At 44.5% G+C, this 22,103-nt stretch overlaps 1 protein-coding gene across 1 annotated transcript in view; it reads right to left on the minus strand.

Moving 5' to 3' along the window:
* Positions 1–22,103, minus strand: part of ATP9A (ATPase phospholipid transporting 9A) — a 510,313-nt gene that overhangs the window by 200,726 nt on the left and 287,484 nt on the right. The window contains exon 15 of the mRNA XM_078652049.1: positions 15,254–15,415. Coding sequence (XP_078508175.1) covers positions 15,254–15,415 — 162 coding nt within the window. The remainder of the gene's footprint in view (positions 1–15,253; positions 15,416–22,103) is intronic.

The following is a 22,103-nucleotide window of genomic DNA, read 5'->3' on the forward strand; positions in this document are numbered from 1 at the left end:
CTGGTTGGGGCAGCAAGATTTATTGTCCTTTTTGAAGTGAGGGTATGCCTTATGACTGGGTGGGATACCCCCATAGCTTTGTTTTGTCGAAATGTAAAATCACTGGAGTCTACTGGAATATCTGTCCCATCAGGGGCAGATTGGAGGAAAACCAGAACGAACCTCCTATCTGCCATGTAAATGGAGCAGAAAGACTCTATTGCCCCTGCTGGGGTTTGGGTATGGCCCAATGTCAGGGTTGCAGCAACCATCTTTCTGTTGAATTTGAAACCATTTTGAAATCCTTGGTACCTAATGGGATTTCGCCTCCCTCTGTATGAGTGCACATTGAGGGCAAACCCACATCGGACTTCCCTGTTGAGGCCAAAGAGACAGAATTGATTCTTTGGTGTGTGGGCAAGACCTAATGCCAGGGTGGGATGCCCTCACCTCTTTTTTTGCCCCACTGTAAAATACCTGGTGTCTACTGGTCTTTCTACCACACCCTCCACATGTCAGATTAGAGACAAAACCCATCATAAGGGCAAACATCCCATCTACCGTCCAAGTGGGCTGAAAGACTTTACTGCCCCCTTTGGGGTGGGGCACACCCAATGCCACGGTGGGCCACCTCTACTTTGTTATAAAATATATATATATATATATATTACTCCTGGTGTCTAGTGGGGGGTTTATCCCATCCATCAGGGCAAACTCCCAATCTACCTCGAGTGGGTGGGGAGGGGGGGGGTTGTCTTTCTCTCTCTTTTTTATATTTACTTTCACTTCCCTGGCAGCTACTGGGCTGTTTGGCCCCCTGGAGGACATTTTGGCGGCAAACTCCTAAATCTGTCTCCCAGGAATAGCTCACAAAACACAACTCTGAAGGGAATCATTAATAGCAAATCAACTCCAAATGGAGCAATATATGTGTATATTATATGTGGGCTCAAATATTTATGTCAGGCTATACTTTTATTAGCGATAATCTGGCATACATCTGAAACTACAATTTAGGATTGCCAGGTAGTATGAGGGAATATAGTTTCAGCATTCTATGTGCAATAGAGAAAGGGCATAAGGCTTCCTCCTCATGACAGACAGGCAGTTACCTTGCATACCAACATACTTGCGTGCCAACATACTATATCTCAAATATTATAAAAGGTATTGTATCCTGTTAAACGAAGCATGAGCAGAAAATTAAGAAATGGGCTTACACTGCACCACTGGCCACAGCGTCCCATACAATAACAAAAAATCTCTAATCATCTTGAAGAGCTGTGTATAACAAATAACTATTTACCATATATATTATCAAAAACAAAACCCTATTTATAATAAAACAATATTTAAAAATACATACACAGTTAAAAAAATCACATATAATTATAAAAGAAGTGTACATGATTGTAATATTGCATTATGATATAATTCTGTTACTTTCATTACTGTACAATCCATAAACTCTCATTCATTATATTACCCGTTCTAAAAAATAATACATTTCTCTTAACAAGACATACAGTCAGGACAAGTGCGCGGTGTCACGGTTTGCAGGTGACTAAGCCGGGACTTGCCTACAGAACGATTGTGTTCTTTGGCGTCCTTCATACCGGACACCAGTTCGAGTTTGTAAAAACTATAAACTCGTGAATGTTTTCCCGCACCTGAGGGAACAGTCTCCACACACAACACGGGAGAGGTACGGTTCTAGTTGACCTACCTCATCCTTGGGGTTCCATTATCCGAAGTACGGAGGAACCCAGAGTGGCACTGAATGCGACGGTCCTGAAGAAGACTGGAGTGACCTTATAGGCACACACAGAGCGGTCGAAACATGTTGACTCTGGCAGTGGTAGGAGGGAAGCTTTGAGGTTCCTAATTATCTCTTTGAGGCTTTTTCCCATCCTCTTTAATCTTTTTAATCCTGATAGGGGTGTCAAGAAAAGCTTAATAAAGGTTGTGTTCTGATTGACACCCTTAATCAGTTTTAATCACTCTTCTAACTGCACCTTTCGTCGCACTTTTCAGTGGTGGTCACTTGGTGTTTGCACGGCTTTCACCAATATTTGTGTTAAGTGTCGTCTATGTCCACTTGTCCTGACTGTATGTCTTGTTAAAAGAAATTTATTATTTTTTTCCCCCTCCCTAATGCTCCGCCCTGTGTGTGGCTACACCAGGGCGTATTGTAAGCAGGCCCGATGATGAAGCATGTCACATACCTCGGTATGTGAGTGAGGGCAGTTTTCTCAAATAGAGCGATTTGCCTTATTGGGGCCTTCTCTATTTGTATATCTTGTTTATGTTATTCACTCTATACACCCCCTTTGTGCATATATTAGAGTCTCTTGGGGGTCTGGGGTGTTAGAGTATAAACTGACTTGACCCTCGCCCCTCCTTCGTGTCAAAAATAATGGATTTCCTTACACATCCATGTTACCTGTAAAATTTTGTATTGTACATGTATTCAGCTAAGTTACAGAAAAAGTCAAGTCATAGTATATAATTCATGTTTGCTGTTACCAATAAATAAACTGCATGCCATGGTCAAGGGAATTCATTTTCATGAAGAAAGCCTTGATATGTATTTGTATATGGTATTTTGTTTGCGCAAACTTAGCCACAACTCAGCGGAGAACTGTACATGGTCAAAAACAAGCATAAAGTCAATGAGAAAGAGAAGATAGAGCTGAGTTGAGGAAAGTTAATTTATTGTGATGTTCTTTAAAGAGGCGACATTTAAACTCTATCTTAAACTGCTGCAAAAAGAACAAATGATGGACAGAATGCAGAACAATGTCATACATTCACCCCAGTACAGTGATCTGGGCCTAAATCCATCATTTTTTTTCTCACATGCCATTCCAGTTTGGACCCAGCCATATGCAAATCAGTATTGACCCTGCGACCATTGGGGACAGTCCAGCTCAAACTGCCAGGCCAGGTCCTCCCTGGACTGGGAATAAGCATCCTAGGACCTGTTTCGGGCTTTCAGCCCTCATCAGTCAGGATAGCTTGACTTCAGAGGCATGGAGAGCAGGGGACCCACGCCTGGGCATACCCGTCCCACTCGGGGTGACAAATGCAAAAAGAACAAATGAGGACAGAATGCAGAACAATGTTAAACATTCACCCAAGTACAGAAATCTGGGCCTAAATCCATTATTTTTTTGCTCACCCGACTGGGGGTGAATGTCTGCATTGTCCAGAATTCTGTCCATCAATTGTTTCTTTTGCTTTCTTAAACTGCAGCAGCGTTGGGGCGGTCCTCATAGATACCTGGTTGTTGTTCCAGATCCTGGATGCATAGTCAGAAAGACCTACAGTCTTGATTTTCCTTTTTCACACCTTAGTTTACAGTCTGTTGGTGTTCTGGCTACGGGTGTGCAGAGATCCCTCAGAGAAAGTGAACTTGTCTGTAAAATAAGCTGTGGTGCTGGTATTGATGGCTTTGTAAATGGTGCAGCGGGTTTAGAAGGTGGTGCAGGCCAGCAAGGGAGCCAATAGAGTTCCTTCAGCATGGCGGCGATGAGTTCAGATTTCTTCAGTTCCTGGATGAGACATGCTCTCCTGGATGGCACTAAGTGGTACCAGTGTGACATCTGAGATGCCACGGAGTAAGGCATTTCCAAGATCCAGATGTAAAAGTACGCGGGCATGAATGGCAGTTCCGTAGTCACTTTCTGGAAGAAATAGTTTGACTTTCTTTGGAGGAGAGAGCTGGTATCTGGCTGTTATCTAGCAATGTGTTTCTTAAAGGTGAGATCGGAATCCAGTATGAATTCAAGTGATTTGGCATTCGGTAAAAGTTGGAATTCAAAGCTATCAAGGTCCTCATCATTGAGCTAGGCTGAATCTCTCAGACAGCACATATCTGCTATATCACTTCTCACTACCCTGGTAAAACATGAACAAGCCTATGTGCTCAATGAACAACCGAAAATAGAGAACCCTAATTGGGAAAGTAACAATCAAAATGATTTAAATATTAACACAGAAGAACATTTGCAAAGCGACCTTGATGCCTGGGTCCAACCCTCAAAAGCGACAGAAACAACTCCAGATTTGTCTAAGGGCAAAGAAAGAATAAAAGTAAAATGCAGCAAAGGCCCTGCAGTTAAAACCAACAACCGCTAAATATTTTATCATCTTCGTCGCTCCTCACACGGTGCCTGGTTCCACTTCTCAACAGGAACGTGAAAGTGAAAAATTAGAGACGAGCATGAACACTGGAGCACTCAACTTAAATATTAAACCTGCCTGTTAGAAGCTGCAACTTCCCAAGTCAAACTCTAATCTTCTCCAGTAAATGTGTGAAGTTCCAGCACCTCAAAAGAATGGCAAGTCCTGAATACACTGTGATCATGAACAAGGGCCTAAAAAATAAATCAACAACTCAACCATGACAAACCCTCCCTCACCACCCACCCAGACTACTAATGCCACAACCCTTATTGAGAACTTTGGCACAGGTAAAGGGATTTGGAGGGATAACAAAGACAAAGCTAACAAACCCTGTGAGTGGCAACTCACTGGTCACCCCTCCAGTCAACCCTTCCAAACCTTTCACAAACAAGAAGATTGTTTTTTATCCAGAACAGAAATCAAGAGACACCTAGGGTATCTTGAATTGAGGCAACATTTTATGCCTATTACGCGCACAAAAAAATGTACTGCGACTGAGATCCTCAGACATTGAAACAATAGAGTTTAGACCTCATCAGATAACTGTACCACTAAAACCACAATTGTTACACAGCCGTCTGTCCTTTCAGCCAGTCAAATACTTGAAAATTGTAAATTGTTTGAAGAGTGGGGAATAAAAGTAAGAAATGCTACGCCCCCCAAATATCCAGTTGTTTTCCTTTATGATAAAGATTTTCTCACTGCCTCACAACCTTTAGTGAAGGAGCCTCTAAGACCACAATTACCAACATGGCAAACAGCATCAACGTTAGTAAACGCAAAAGGGCCAAAGTCAACAAGGAACCCTCCATCTGCAGCTAGATTAATGAATGCGTAGTCACAAATGCAAGGACTAATCTGCAAACTATTGCACAACTCTAACATGCTGTAAGATGATTGGAGCTGGATCTCATATTCCTTGAACCACAAGGATATTAACGGTCAAGTGAAAACTCCAAGTATTAACAACTCAAATGTCATCTCAATGATCTCCTGGAATATAGCAGGGATAAAAAAGATCTTGCTTGACCCCGATGTGGAAGATTTTCTACTATCCAATGAAATAATATATCTATAAGAAACTTGGTCGTATAAGGATGTGCCCCAGAAGGCCTTTACTGTATTGCACTCGCCCGCCAAACAGGGGAAAGAAGGAAGCCATTTGAAGGGAGGGCTTTCAATCTACATCGCAATTTATAGGGCCCTAATCATATCAGATCTGAACTTAAATACTTCATGTATGGTGGGAATTAAATTTAACTACTGGAAGTTTACGGCAGCCACAGGCCAGCTTCTCTTTTGAACATCTACATAAACTCAAGGTCTCCTGAAAAGCAGTGCACATTAATGCGAATAGGGGGCTTGCTGGAACACCTACTATGACAGACCATGGCCCTATCCCATGAGTACTAACAGGCGACTTTAATCTAAATTTGGCCAATCAGGGTATAAGGCAGGGTCTCCTGAATAAATAAGACTCCAAATGGAGAATTTCACAACAAACATCACCCTTCATAGACCTGCCTAAACCCGACCACTCATGCTGTAGCTTTCTAGAGGGCATTGGCCACCACGTTCTCAATGGCTGCATTGTCCCGGATACACCAATAAAGGCAAGCAAAAGCAGCTCAACCCTCAATTACACTTTTGCATCACTGCACTTGTTTTGCAAGATCTGCTCTTTCAAAATAATCCCCAGATGCGAAATCTACCACCACCTGCAAAACAAATACTTCAAAACCAGAAAAGCTCTTGCAACCCCACATTATACATTGGCTCGCAAGCCGACACATATTCAAGAGGTTGTGTTCTCTGGAACCCTACATCGCAGGGTTGTTGGAAGGAATGGCAAGCGGCCACAGATACCATGCTCAGGGCGATGGCAAACTTTCCAAATCTGGGATAATGTTCAAAGAGAGCTCAATCAATTTCTTGGAGTTCATACAACCTCTCAATAAACCCAAGTAAAGTCTCAAATTAAGAACTGGTACACAAAAACACTGAGAAATGAGACGAAAAATCTAGACAAGCAAGCCAAGGCTATTAATCCTTAAGAGAACCCAAAGGTGGGAAAGAAAAAAGTCTAAATATTCAGGAAAGCCTATCAAAAAAATGAATTTGGGAAGTGGTGCAAAGCAAAGAAAATTAGATTTGGACAGAACTCTTCAAGACATGCTCCAACTAAAACCAGCAAGTCTTTTGGAGGCTGATGGGGCAATTCCAAAACATCTCCTGAAAAATTCAACGGAATGTTGTGGAGGTCAAGTTCTGGATATCACACATCCAGTCCTTGTATTTAGGGGACACACCTGATTCCCAATTCCCTCATATTTCATCCTGGTCACCTATGGAGCACCAGCAAAAAGCCATAGAAAATTGTATAAGCAAAAGCGAGGGCGATGGTGCCCCTGGTCCAGATTGCCTGACAGCAATTATTTTTACGATTCAGAAAAGGGGGTGGTGATGAACAGAGTGTCTGAATTAAGCAGACCACTCTTACCCAGTCCAAAGATCAGGGCTTGATCCATCACCGTTATTTAGCTCACTGCCCCATCCCAGCTCAGAACCTGGCTATATGCAAATTAGTCTGTCCCTGGCCCAGTGCATCATGGGAACAGGGCAGTGAGCTAAAAAACGGTGTTGGATCTAGCCCTGATCTCTTGACTGGGTGAGAGTATTCTGCTTAATTCAGAAACTCTGTCCATCACCACCCCTTGTTGTTAAATAGCAATTATTTTTACACAGGACATAACGTACTGGGCAGCAGCATTTTTGATATTGTTCAATCATTGCCTGGCAACAACCTCAATCCCCACTTTCTGGTGTGGCTCGGGCTGCACCCAGTTTATAAAAAGGGCCCGTATGCAAATCCGAAGAGTTATCAATTGATTGTCTTGCTGAACATGGAAACTAAATATTTTGATTGGCTCCTCGTGGAAGATATAGACTTGTAGACTAATTTCTTTTGAACATACTGGCTTTAAGCCAGAGTCAAGCACGCTGGAAAAACCTGCTAGCACTTTAAATGCTTATGGGAAGATCAATCAGCAAAACTCAATTGCTTTGCATGTGCTTTATTGACTTCTGAAAGGTATTCAACCATGTCAACAGGGTCCTACTTTAGAAAAAACTCAAAAATTCAAACAGGGGATTAAAGCAAAGACGTGTTGTAAGCCTCTTCCTGTTTTCATGTATTCCTGGTGGGTCTTACAAGTTGACTAAACGAAGCAGACTCTTACCCCTCGAAACTAACTCAACAAGCAATCTCAACTTTCAACATGCAGGCAATGTAGTCCTACTGAGCCAAACTGGCATTGGTCTTCAGAGACTACTCAACACACAGGTTACTTACCTTCAGTAACACCTTATCTGGTAGAGACTATCTAGTTGCAGATTCCTTACCTTAGAATTATACCCAGGTGTCAGACTAGATGAGGAAATGTTGTCTTGAGCAGTACCCCTGTGCATCAGTAGGTGGTGTTGTTTTGCTCCACGTGGCGTTGTCAGCACCAAAAGTGGCGTACACAGTGCCTATATAGGTGCCACCCCAGTGTGCTGACATCAGTTACTTTTCATGACTTTCCCTGCCAACAACACAAAGCCACAAAGTACACTGACAACTGGCGTGGAATACTGGGGCCCTGAAAGGGGAAAGCCCGGCCTCTAGAAATCCGTTCGCAGAGCGGAGAGGATGGGTGGGTCAGTATGGAATGTGCAGCTAGTTGAGTCTCTACCAGATAAGGAGTTCCCAAAGGTAAGCAACTTGTTCATCTAATAGAGACTTCTAGCCATAGATTTCTTATCTTACAATAGATACCCAAGCAATACCCCCCCGGAGGTTGGTCTGTGGACCAGAAAGGACTCTTTCATTGTGTAGTTAATAAAAACCATTACAAAAGTAAAAAGTACATCAATTTAAAATTGGTCAATAGGCGTGCGAGATTTAAATTTAAAAACATTGATAAAATATATGTTACATGATACATGTTAGGGAGATTAATACTGAACTACATAATCCGATATTATGTTAGTTCTATGCAGAGAATGCCCTTTTTTCACAGTCTTAGTCTCAATTTGGATAGATGCCTTAACTGGTGAAACACGGCGGACGCAACTCTTCTATCTCAAGGTTAAAGTAAATTTAGTTCGATCTACTACGTGTTATCTGAAACTTTCGACAGGGGGAGGATGGCGATATGGCTTCTTGAATGATTATGGGTACAGAGTTCTTATTAGTTCTTGATGTTGCAACGTGAACTTCTTACATGATTGCAAATACAGAGTTCTTATGGCTTCTTTATGTAACAGCGTGTTCAGGATTTTTAACGGCTCTTTGCCGTGACACCTCCTTTATTCTTGAACTTCAAAACAAACTTAACTGTTCTGCAAATTAATTGTGGGTCTGTTGTGCACAGGACTTGTATAATGGCTGAGCGGCAGGTGCGTATTCCATGTTCATTATACTTTGCCTTTAACCAGTGCCGACGTTCCTGGTCTAGTGCAGGACAGATGCAAAATAGGTGGATGAGGTCTTGTTTTGCGGCCCCGCATAATTCACACTCCTTGGAGTCTAGTTTCCTCCAATCCGGTTGATCTGCATTTGTTGGCAGGTTACCTGTGGACCACTTTCACATGGGGAAGTCCTGCAGGACGAAACATGCATGGTGCCCATCTCTACAGACCTGACTGTTCTGGCAGTAGTGTTTGGTAATAGTATGCAAGGAAGCCCACGTAACTGTCTGCCAGATGTCCAGGACCGGAACTCCGGATGCTTAACGGAGTGGTTGCAGCTTTAGCTCTGGTGGAATGAGCCTGCGAACCCTCAGGAGGTGGCTTCTTAGCCAATGTGTTTCGACTTTGATACAGAGTACTATATCTCATGAGATGTTCCTCCTTTGTATGGCCGGTCCTTTCTTCACTCTGACATACCCCATGAAGAGTGGGTCCTTCACCTGAAGCTCTTGTGTGTTGTCAAGGTAGAACGACATTGCTCTTTTTGGGTCCAGATGGTGAATTTGCTCCTCTTATTTGGAGGGATGAGGCGGAGCGTACAAAGTATGTAGAGTGATCGATTGGCCTATGTGAAATGGAGTGACCACCTTCAGAAGGAAGGAAGTTCTTGTATGCAGCACCAGTTTGTCTGGGTAGATGTTAAGATAAAGAGGCTTGGATGACAAAGCCTGAAGCTGACTGACTGTGCGGGCAGATGTTATTGCCACCAGGAAGGCTGTATTGATGGTAAGAAGCCTCAGTGGACAATTGTGTAGAGGCTGAAAGAGAGCGCACATAAGGACAGTAAGGATGAGAATGAGAATGTGGTCCACTGGGGCATACTAAAGGGAGCAGGTTTAAACAAATGTTGTAAACCTTTCAGAAACATATTTACAATAGGAAATGTGGAGAGGGATGGCTAATCGGGCAACCGCAGAAAAGCCTAAATTGAGCCTAGATAGCACTTGAGAGTGCTCAGAGCAGAGCCCTGCTGGGCAAGATAAAGGATGATAGAGGAGAAACTGAGAAAGGGGGGCAGAAAGGGGATCGATTAGTCTTTCTGTATACCATGCTACAAATTTTGCCCAATGGCAGGCGTAAGCAGTCTTGGTGGAGAGGCGCCTAGCTGCCAAGATAATGTTACAGACTTCGGGAAGAAGGTCTAAAGCTGTCAACTATTGCCGCTCAATCTCCACGCAATAAGGCGGAGCGTTGACAGGATCGGCTGGAGAACCCTCTCTTGCTGCTGCAACAGAAGATCCTCCAGAAAGGGCAGCCTGAATGGAGGACCAATGGCAATTCTCAACAGCTCGGGATGCCAGCCTCTTGTGCCCAATCTGGAGCCACAACAATGTTATGGGCTCGGTCATTCCTGATTTTCTTGAGAACTCTGGGCAGGAGTGGTATAAGCAGAAAGCGTATATGAGGCCTGGGCTCCACTTTAGAGCCACCTTGGAAGCTCCAGCTAGCAGAACTGTTGACAGTGCACATTCTCATTGACGGGGAATGGATCTAACCAAGGCTGTCCACACTCCTGAAAGAGACCTTGCACCACCTCCATATGGAGACGTAATTTGTGATCCATGAGGCATCTGCAGCTGAGTTTACCCACTCTGGCATTCAGAGAACCTATCAGATGTTGAATCATCAGAGTTATGCCCTACTGTTCCAGCCATGTCTAGAGATGCAGGGCCTCTCAACAAAGGGCCCTGTTGGTTGCAGTACCACATGGCAGTGGTGTTGTCTGTGAACAGTTGCACCAGCCTTCCCGGAATAGAGGGTAGAAAGGATTACAATTCCAAACGGATCAATCGGAGCTCCAAGAGGTTGATGTGGAGTCCAGATTCTGCTGGAGACCAGAGTCCACTGACATCCACCCCTCCCAGAATGCTGCCCCATTAGAGGAGTGATGCATCTGTCACTACTGTCAGATAGGGTTGTGGAAGGGGTCTCCCTCTGACTCAACTGTGGTTTCTTAACCATCAGTGCAGATCCTTCGCTGTTCCCTCCGAGATCTGGACCATGTCAGAGATTCCCCTGATGCTGTGCCCCCTGGAACTTCAGTCTTCACTGCAGAGCCCAGAAATGCCAACAAGCATGTGTCACCAATGAAGGAGGTCATGAGGCCCAGCAGCCTCAGAATCAGTCTCACCGAAAATCCAGGATAGAGGCTGAAAAGTATGTATCATAGCCTGAATTTCCTGGACTCGCCATTCAGAAGGATAGGCCCGAAACAGCAAATTGTCCAGAACAGCTCAGATGAAAGAGAGCATCTGAGAGTGATTCAGGTGTGACTTTGGCATGCTGATAGTGAACACCAGCGAATGCAGGAGGTTCACCCAGGTCTGGAGGTGGGAGACAGCAGCCAGGATCGAGCCTGCCTTTGCCAGCCAGTCGTCCAGATAAAGGAAGACACCCCTGGTCTCAACATATGAGCTGCAGCCACAGCCATCACCTTGGTAAACAACCGAGGGGTGCTGGTGAGGTCAAAGGGGAGCACAGCCAACTAAAAGTGCTTGTTTCCCACCATGAACTGCTGGTAACAACTGTGGGCAGGCAGGACAAGAATATAGAAATTTCCCCAAAACAAGTTCAACGCTACCATCCAGTCTCCCGAGTCCAGTGCAGAGAGGACTTGAGCAAGAGGGAGCATTTTGAACTTCTCCTTCTTGTGTAAGAAGTTGAGAGAGCGCAGGTCGAGGATAGGACGAAGGCCTCTGTCCTTCTTGTGCACCAGAAAGTAGCAGGAATAACAACCACGACCCAATTCTGGCTTCAGCACTCTTTCAATGGCTCCTTTGGTCAAAAGTGCCGCTGTCACTTTCTGGCGGAGAAGAGATAGGTGGTCCTCCATCAGCTTGTCATAAGTAGGTGGCATGGAGGGAGGAGTAGTCTCAAAGAGGAGGGTGAAGCCCCCTAGGACAATCTGCAAAACCCACCTGTCCTATGTTATGAACTACCAGTGGCATTGGTGATGGCAGATTATTCCACCCACTGGGAGCCCATGATGGGAAACAGGCATACTAGGGGTGTTTGGAAGTAGTGGCTGAGGGGGCATGTTGGACTGACCGGGCAGCTGGCCACCCAACCCACGAGACGGTAGGTAGGATGTCCAGTGCCACGCGGATGCTGGAATGCTTGCACGCCACAGTGGCTGGGCGAGTAAGGACGTGGCTGCATGCTCCTTCCATGGCTACAAAAGAAGCGAAAGGCAGATTGAGGGCGACGAGGGACCATGGAAAGGCCCTAGGACCTGGCTGTAGCCCTGCTATCTTTAAAGAGCATTTGCTCTTTATTTAGGGATGAAATTGACTGGCAATTTTGTAACTTGTCTCTGATTGTCCTTAGTAACATTCAAGGAGAGTAAATAGTTCTGGAAGCACGCCAGCGCTTGGTTGTAGTTTCTGTTCGGGTTGTGAATGCAAATTTCCAAAATCTATTTGAAAAATGTATACCTCTGTGGGACAGGATACCTTAGGTTCTTGAGCTGTGAATCTTCAACTCAAAATATGTCAGGGAGCTCCGCTAAAGAGAAGCTTCATCTGAAACTAAGATGAAGCACAAAGCTAAACAGAATAGCAGGACCGGACTTCCCATCACCCCAAGTCTGGTAGGGGTGGGAGTAATTTGTGGGATAAGCTCAAACGGAAAAGCTTAAAAAGCCAGAATGGTAGTATTGTACGGATATCCATTCTTCCCATTTCTCGTGGCACTCAGGATATAACAAGGACAGAAATAACAGATCAACCTGATGCCACAAAATCAATAACTAATACTTCCACAGCTTCAAATTGTTGAGAACCACCCGAGAATCTACATCAATTGATGTGAAATGAAAGCAAGATGTTGTGCTGTATGAAAATGAATCTCATACAGACTTTGGCAATTAAGTGGCATCAGACTCACATGAAATAATAATTTCTCGAATTCATTGGCGCTGCAGATGGCTCTGAGCCTGTTGTTATTTTCGAGATAGGTATATCGCACCATCCTGGCCCTACATCTGGTGTGCAACTGCAATAATATTCCTTCTTTCACAGGTTATGATATTAATAATAACTTTTTATGGGTAGATAGGAATTACGGGGCTCATTATGATGGCGGGTGGACATCAGTCCGCCTGCCATCATAACGGTAATTGGACTTCCCACCAGACGTGCCTCGGTCCCCCCAGCCCAATTAGGATACGCCCGCCACACTGGCGGGCGCATCCTGGCCTTTTCACATTGCGGACAGTACTGCTGGCTGCAGCACCGTCCACAATGTGAAAATGTCATGATGTGCATTTCCATGTACAAAGTGGCAGGCACCACGCAGTGCATGACACCTTGTGCATGTAAATGTGGTACCCCCCCCCCCGTGCACACCCCCACACAGAGGGGGCCTGCAACGGGCCCTCAAAGCCAGTCTCTGCCTGTCTTTTTGCAGCGGGCTTTCCGCTGCAAATAGACAGTCGGTAGGGCTCATCATAATCACTATGGCGTTGCCTGCACTGCACTGCCACAATGATGCCCTGGTTTCAGGTCCCGCAAGGCGGGCGGAAAAGGACCGCCTTGCTGGACCATGGCGGACTGACTTTACATACCTATGTGATTCCCACCGCCATCCTATTTGGTGGTGGGTGAAACACATTATGATGGCGGGAGGATCGCCACCGCTGGCCCGGCGGTGGCCATCCTCCCTCCATAGTAATGAGCCCCTACATTCCTTAGAAGTAGACACAGTCTCCAGTAATTCAAGAACGGCAACTGCATTTAAGGGTTTGCTCTTTTTTCCTTTCCTTTTTATTTTTGTGCCAAGCTGCTTACTCAAAGAGATGAGGAGTGTTTACCTAGCTTTAGGTTTATCAATGCATGTTGAGATATGTATCAATACTAATACAAACAATGGTGTCTAGTATCGTTCTGGGGATAATGTAAGTATCATATTTTTTCTTCTTTATGTACCTCTATTGCATTTCTTTCATATGCTTGTATACTCCCAGTGGTGGCTGGCACGGGTTGGGGGAGGTGGGCAGGGGTGTAAAAGAAATAAAAACAAATCCACCTATTGCCGCATCTCTCCTCCACCGTCTCACCCGTTGGGTCGGAAACAGGAAGCACCCAGGCTCCTTTAAGCCAATGCAGCTCTGTGATTGGTCTGAGCACCATGGTTCGGAGCTCAGACAGGTAGTGGGAGCCTGGGCATGTTCTCGGTGGAGAACATGTAAAGTGTGCATGACTGTTTGGTCAGCCTTAGTAACCTACAAAAGCCATGTCCTTCCCAGAATGGAAACAAGCATCCGAGGACTAAGGGTCAGGGTCAGCGCTGATTTGCATATCGCCATTGTCTAACCCAGGGTGGTGTGGAGTGGAAAAACGATGGATTTGGGCCCAGATCTTTTGACTGGGGTGAATGTGTGACATTGATCCACATTCTGTCCATCATTGTTGTTTTTGCAGTAACCGCTCTAAGTGTACTGGGGATGCTCAGACGTGAGTCCCAGGCACTCCACACCACTGGAAGCAAGCTAGCCGGGCTGATGAGGTGTTACCTCGAAACCGGGCCGGTCCTCGGATGCTTGTTTCCATTCTGGGAAGGACATGGCTTTTGTAGTTCGGACTGGACTGTTCCCATGGGGCACAGGGTCAGCGCTGATTTGCATATCGCCATTGTCTAACCCAGGGTGGTGTGGAGTGGAAAAACGATGGATTTGGGCCCAGATCTTTTGACTGGGGTGAATGTGTGACATTGATCCACATTCTGTCCATCATTGTTGTTTTTGCAGTAACCGCTCTAAGTGTACTGGGGATGCTCAGACGTGAGTCCCAGGCACTCCACACCACTGGAAGCAAGCTAGCCGGGCTGATGAGAGGTGTTACCTCGAAACCGGGCCGGTCCTCGGATGCTTGTTTCCATTCTGGGAAGGACATGGCTTTTGTAGTTCGGACTGGACTGTTCCCATGGGGCACAGGGTCAGCGCGGATTTGCATATCGCCATTGTCTAACCCAGGGTGGTGTGGAGTGGAAAAACGATGGATTTGGGCCCAGATCTTTTGACTGGGGTGAATGTGTGACATTGATCCACATTCTGTCCATCATTGTTGTTTTTGCAGCCTTAGTGAAAGAGCATCTGATTTGATTGTTGATTATTATTTTCTTGGACATCCAACAAAAGACCCTTATGTTTAGGTATGGTTATCAAAAACAATTTAAGAAAAGGTACATAGAGGTGTGATAAGTAATTAACAGGGCGGATGCCACGTTATCTTGTATGGTGTCTGATGACCGAAGATCGCCAGAGTGACTGCGAGGCAGGGGTGCTTGTGAAAGCTAATAAGCCTGGCTTTATCACATGGTTGACACATTAAGCTATCTGCATTCAGAAAAATATCACAGTTTGTTCTGTTAAAGTATTCAGGAAAATACGAGAGATAATTTAGCTGAAGGTAAGAAAGAAGAGGATTTTGACAAATTATCACAAAACCAAAATAAAACGCAGAATCAGGTTTTGAATGCGCATGCGCACTAATCTCAGCCTCGGTACCACACCTGTTCAAAATGATAAAATGCGCCACTAAATATTAAGTATTTTAAAGTATATTCTCTGACTTACCCTCACGATGATGCCCATTCGTTTACTTTCATAGGTGAAGGGAAATATCTGCAGGATAGTGAAGTTCAACACTTGGCCACTAGGTGTCCGTAGCTGCATGGAGGATTGATCTCTGCCCACTAGCGTTAGTCCAACACTTTCGGTCCACTGTACCAGGGCCACCTAAATACAAGAGAAGTGACAGGTCAGACAGGCTGCTGGGGTTTCGGGTTCAGAGGTCACGCAAATGAACTCCGGCAAGAGAAACACAGTTGGTAAGCTAGAGGGGAAAAGTTATTCAGCCATTCTTGTTATTGTGAAAATTGTCAGCATTCTACTTTAGCCGTGTAATGTGAACAAATGGGCCTATAGTGTTGGTGTTTCCTGAGGCCAGTCTCCAGTGCTAAAAGCATTTGATTCTGCATCCTCTAGCGCTCACAGAGGTTAACCCCTTAAACCCTGAAAGACGCTTTTCACAGCATTTCTCACCGTCACAGAGCTGATGGGAATCACACCTCGAGCATTATTGAAATGTATTCACTTCAGTACACCACGGATGTAAAATAGACTTTTTATATAGCGATTATTTATTTTTCCGGGATAAAACGCGTCATTTCACCTGGAGGAACATTTTGCATACTTTGTCAAATTAAAAAATACCACGTATATCTTGTCGGTCTTTAAGTGTTTTAGTCGTGAATAGGTTTGCTTACTTGTGCTTTTAGTTGAGCGCGAAACAGCCACCGCGTGCGTCAGAGCACCTTAAAGGGTCTCAAGGTGATACAGTTAAATGAAATATAAACGTGACAGGGTCGAATAGGCAGGGCCGGTCCTAGGCCTTCTGAGGCCCCGGGCGAAAGGGAAGATGCGAGGCCCCCCTTGTTGCATATTGCGTCACAAGAAGTGACATCACAGAAAGCGACATCGCAGTACTATTGATCTTATTTGGCATCACTGAAGCTAACTAATGTGGATATCAGTAACATGGACAAAAAGTAGAGGGGATTGAAAACACGTGAGCAAATATCAATTTATTATAAAAAGTAGATAAAATTAAATATTGCAATGAAACAAGGTTGAGAGAATGAACACAATGCTTGTTGCAAAATGCAGTGAGGTCACAAACTCCAAACCAGATCGCTTGTAACCACAAAAATGTTTGAACATCTGGCCCATGGCTCTTCTAGCTGACAAGTTAAAACTTTTTGATTCTGCTGGTTTTAGTTTGAAAGTGAAAATTACATAGATTGGTCCAAAGATCGCCGACCTTGCACCAGGAAGCTTAGCACCTACAACAGTGATTACTCAGGATCAGGCACGTTGCCCATTGGGCTCAAAGGGCTTCAGCATCTTTTTAATTGAGATTTTTCAAACAAAGAGTACAGGCACAGTATAGAAGAAAGAGGAGCAATCGCATAGTGGGGTATGAGGACTGTGAGACGGAACAGCATGCTTTGCTATCAAGTTGTAGAGTCAAGGTACCATCATGACGTAACATAACATAGTAACATTTAATCTTAGTATCCTAGGTCATAGGTGCTTGAGATGAGTAAGGAGCTATAAGAGGACTGGCGAGTGTTGAAGCGCAGAGAATTCTAGAGGAGGCCACCTCACCTACCGGTAGTGAACAGCAATGTAGAGCAGACTTTTTGTGCAGTGGCGAGCGTTACTATTACGTAATCTTTAAGGGTGTGTAATATACCGACCTTGGAAGGTTAAAAGTGTTAGCTTGCCTAGGCACGATTTACGTGTAGGAACCGCAGGTCAGGAGTGAGCATCTGATTTACTGACACATCTTGAAAGTAACGCATAAAGAGCATCTTCTGGTCTATGCCGTACTTCAGGACTAGAGGATAAAATGCATTTTGAAGCAATATGGTTGAGATGTGATAGCATGGCCATCGAAATGATCCCTGCAAGAAGTCACTCAGCACCACCACAGCACCACTCAGCACCACCACAGCATCACTCAGCGCCACCTCAGCATCACTCAGCACCACCACAGCACCACTCAGCACCACCACAGCATCACTCAGCACCACCACGGCACCACTCAGCACCACTCAGCACCACCACAGCACCACTCAGCACCACCACAGCACCACTCAGCACCACCACAGCATCACTCAGCACTACCACACCACCACAGCACCACTCAGCACCACCACACCACCACAGCATCACTCAGCACCACCACAGCATCACTCAGCACCACCACACCACCACTCAGCACCACCACACCACCACTCAGCACCACCACACCACCACTCAGCACCACCACAGCATCCCTCAGCACCACCACAGCATCACTCAGCACCACCACAGCATCACTCAGCACCACCAAAGCACCACTCAGCACCACCACAGCACCACCACACACCACCACAGCACCACCACAGCACCACCACAGCACCACCACAGCATCACTCACGGCCTCCACAGCATCACTCAGGGGCACCACAGCATCACTCAGGGGCACCACAACATCACTATGCGCTACCATAGCATCACTGAAAGCCACAGCATCACTCGTCGCCGCCACAGCATCACTCGTCGCCACCACATCACTCCGCGCCATCACAGCATCAATATGTGCAACCATTCAACAACAACTGGTTCAAATACATTCTCTCAATGTTTCAAGCTTTATTACAAATGTCACAAAACGATGTTAATATTTCACTTCTGTTCTTGGATTTTCTTCACAATAAAATACACTGAACATAATCTTCACAAAAGTTATTTACAAAAGTTTAAGCTGTTGCCATTATACATTACAATCACTTTTATTTAAGTATTAATTAATTAAAAAATTAAAAGCCATTGTTATTTGTAATATCAATACATCTAAGTCACGTAAATACAAAACATGTTGCTTTACAAATGCTATAGGTGTCACATTTGCGAAAGTTATAACTATTGGCATTGTAAATGACAAAGCTATTAATTTAGCTATTTTCAAAACCAAGACATAAATAATAAAATTGTCATTTACAAGACCAATAGCTCAAACTTTCCTAATGCGAGACCTATTGCATTGCAAATGCTTGTTTAAAAGGTCCACTATACTTAAACGGCAAGGTGCTGTTCTACTAGTAATTTATGAACGTGGTTTCCACTGCAACTGATTTTGCTTCACTTACTTTTTCACGTCTCTGCTTCCTGCCCAATAGCCACCGATGGCTACAATGCCCACATTACAAAGATGATAACAATTTTGTAGTCCAGGACAGGCTCATTGGAGGCATACATTGCCACCTTCACTAACTTGCCAAATGTATCACCAATATATAAATGAGTCCTGCTTAAAACCTACACTCTTTCTGCGCTTTCTGAAACAGACACCGAAGGCTACAAGGCCCAGGGAAGGGGGCCCCCACACCATGACCTTCCAGCTCGACACAGTGCTATGAGGCCCTGGGAGGGGGCCCCCCTCCCCTGGGCCTTCAAACCGTAACAAGGCACTTCCCAAGACACTGCAGAGAGCTCATCAGAGAGCAAAAAAAAAAAAAAAAAAACCTCAGCTGAAGGGGTGTGCTTCAATTGTAGCTGTACCTAGCTTAGATGGCAACAGTAAATATATTTTCGATGTGTATGTAATATTGCCCCCCCTGTCAGATCAGTACAAGTCAAATATTGCTTATGCATACATTTTAAGATACAAGACACTGCCCTACCAAGATTCGAAGTATAACAAAAGCCAGTTGATCTGGCTGCTCCCTCCTCCCCTCACCCACCTTCTCTTACCTGTGTCCGGCTGGTGCTCGAAAGAAACAAAGGGGCCTCTGTTGCTTGGATACAAAATGCCCAAACAGAGCCGAGAATGGCCGGTACTTAACCAAGGCGCCCGAGGCGCTGCCGGGGGCCCTGAAGTGAGCTGTGAAAGTGTGACCTTTCACAGGGGCGCGAGGCCCCCTGTGTTTTGCTGAGCGCGAGGCCCTGGGCGGCTGCCCACACTGCCCATGCCTAGCGCCGGCCCTGCGAATAGGGATTAAAAATCGTCCAGGGCACGCTAAAAAAAAGTGGCCCACATTTGCATATTACCTTTCCGCAAACCACTGCCTCTGTGAATTTTTATAAAAAAATTGGGAGGGGGCGTTTAAAAAAACACACGGATTAGTTTACACTGGTGAAACACACCTGAAAACAAGTGAGGCCACTTCTGCTCAGGCCCCCTGTCCCGTTCACTATGCATGCATTGATGGGCCGGCCCCATCGAGAGAAAGGGAGTGACACTTCTGACGTTGATAAGAGGGAGGTAATGGACGCCCATCTACCTCAAGAAAGGCCCCTCAGGAACCCACTAGGCCGTTGGCGGCATCAAACACAGACACAGCCTGCACAGACACCGCCCGAATAGGCCCCCCAGGCTGCCCAAAAAAGCAGCCCACAGCAGGATTTCGGATACCGGCCCCCTCGGGCATTGCCCGAGTGCCCACGTTACCAATCAGACGCTGCGTGAATATACAGAAATACCGTTTCCTAAGGGGCACAGATAGAGGCAAGATAGACACCGTCTGAATACTTTTTGGCTCTAAGACGTCTTGAAAAGAATGGCCATAAACAGCTGTTTGGTTGAACTACAAAATCATTTTCAGGGATATTTTCTGATAATGCAGTCAAACTAACTATAGCTGGTACAGTGAGGGAGCACAGGAATTATATATATGTGTGCTTCGGTACTTTAGTTCAAGTATTCAAGACGGAGTATGCAATGCGGATCCGCGTGCCTGTTCATAAACAAACATCGTAGATTGAACAATGGTAAAAACATTAATCTGAGCGAATGTATGAGTAATGCCCAACCCAACGTTTTGCAAACGTACATTGGCCTCATTCGGTTCTATTAGGCTAAATAGTCTTGTTGGAATCAGATACCTTACATTTGCGGTACAATGTTTGGGTTTCTGCTAACATTCCCAGGAGCTGAAGCAAGTGTCTTAAACGGGCTATGAGCAGGAAAACAGGCTTCCGCCAGTTTCAGCAGGGCGCCCCTACACGTTTCTGATTTATTTGCGCGGGAGACGGCTGCCCGCTGTGCTAAACATGATTATACTTACAGTTGTCATTGCTCACAGAATATACTTTTGTAGTGCTGCACGCTATAAATAAAGCCTATGTTGAGTGTAGGCAAGTCCACAGATCTATTGCAACATTACCCGGGAGCATATGTTTCCAGTAAATAAGTAACATTTTAAGCAAACCGCTGCTTTCGTCCAACAGAAATATATCCTTGTTCTTGACCTAGAGTATATGAGTAATAGGCAACTCGATTTTCCCATAAAGGAGGGACCAGCTGACTCAAAGGCCCACTATTAGCTCCTAGTTAACAAAAGAGAGAAGACCCCACTTGTTCCAGGGAACAGGGTACTACAGACAATCAAAGTCAATGGGAATTTCCCTGGATTAACTCTTAGAAATTAATTATGTATCCTGAATGACATCTTACTATAATACAAGCATATTATTAAAAATAATTTCTTTTAAACCACAAACTAAAATGTAATGTTACACGTTTTCTTTATTTAAAAAATATTTCTCACTTTGCAAAGTATTTTCCTTAACATAAGGAACCCAAAATCAATATCAAAATTACAGAGAAAACTGTTTTCCTGAAAAACAATTAATGTAAACATTTCTTTAAAATACAGTACACATTAATAAAACATTCATCAATACAAAAAAGCTATTACAATGTGCATGGAAAGCATATATCACAGAAAAATTGTATATGACTAGTTAAAAAAAACAGACAAGTAAACCCCTTATTTTCAATGGATCAACAAATGTTGGTCTCAAATAGTCAGATCCAATAGCCTTTATGTTACTCGTTTGAGGCTTCCAATGTCCAAAATTAATATGTACTGTATTTTAAAGAAATATTGATTTGGGGTTCCTTATGTTAAGGAAAATATCTTGCGAAGTGAGAAATATTTTTTAAATAAAGAAAACGTGTAAACGTTACATTTTCGTTTGTGGTTTAAAAGAAATTATTTTTAATAATATGCTTGTATTATAGTAAGATGTCATTCAGGATACATAATTAATTTCTAAGAGTTAATCCAGGGAAATTCCCATTGACTTTGACCACTAATAGCTCCCCCTCTATAAGGAAAGAGACAGACATCACAGGCACCCTCTAGGTGGACACATAAGTGTCGCACAAAAGGTCCAATGTACACATTTAAAAAATATATATTGATTGAACTAGAAATGACAAAATATTGCCATTAATCTCAAAACGTGACATTATCGGTCACCATAATAGTCTGTCTTCCATCTTGTACACTGGGGTGGAAGCACTGATATCAACATGAGGACTCATGCCACAGGAGATGGATTAAAGCAGTGACTGATACCACAAAAAGGATCCTAACACAAAGATAAAAGACATGGGCTAACTGTTCATACCGATGGAAACGACAGGGCTCGAGAACTCTTCATGGTGGAAGAGCCAGAGCGAAACATGTGTCAGCGGTTTTCAGAATACAGTCATCTAAAAGGTAACAATATTTCTGAAGAGAACACCAAAAACTAAAAAGTGAACTCACCGAATCATATCTTTTTTTTTTTTATCGAACATATCTACTAGCAGTACGCTTTATTTCCATTCTCCTACAATCTAGACCATGGGCACTCTCAAACTTTCTCTCGTGGGCCAAATTTACAGTGCGGTTTGTGTCCGAGGGTCGCACCGGTGAGTCGGGGTCAGTGGGGGAGGGGGCAGGGTTAGAGCAAGCAAAAAAAACAAACAGTGACCATGAGGCTGAACACAGGTCCCTGCAGCGGACGTCTTCGTCCACTGAGCCACCAGACCTGGCATACACACATCTCTCTCTCTCTCTTTCTCTTTCTATCTCTCTCTCTCGGT

The sequence above is a fragment of the Lissotriton helveticus genome, chromosome 7 (genome assembly GCF_964261635.1).
Source record: "Lissotriton helveticus chromosome 7, aLisHel1.1, whole genome shotgun sequence".
NCBI lineage: Eukaryota > Metazoa > Chordata > Amphibia > Caudata > Salamandridae > Lissotriton > Lissotriton helveticus.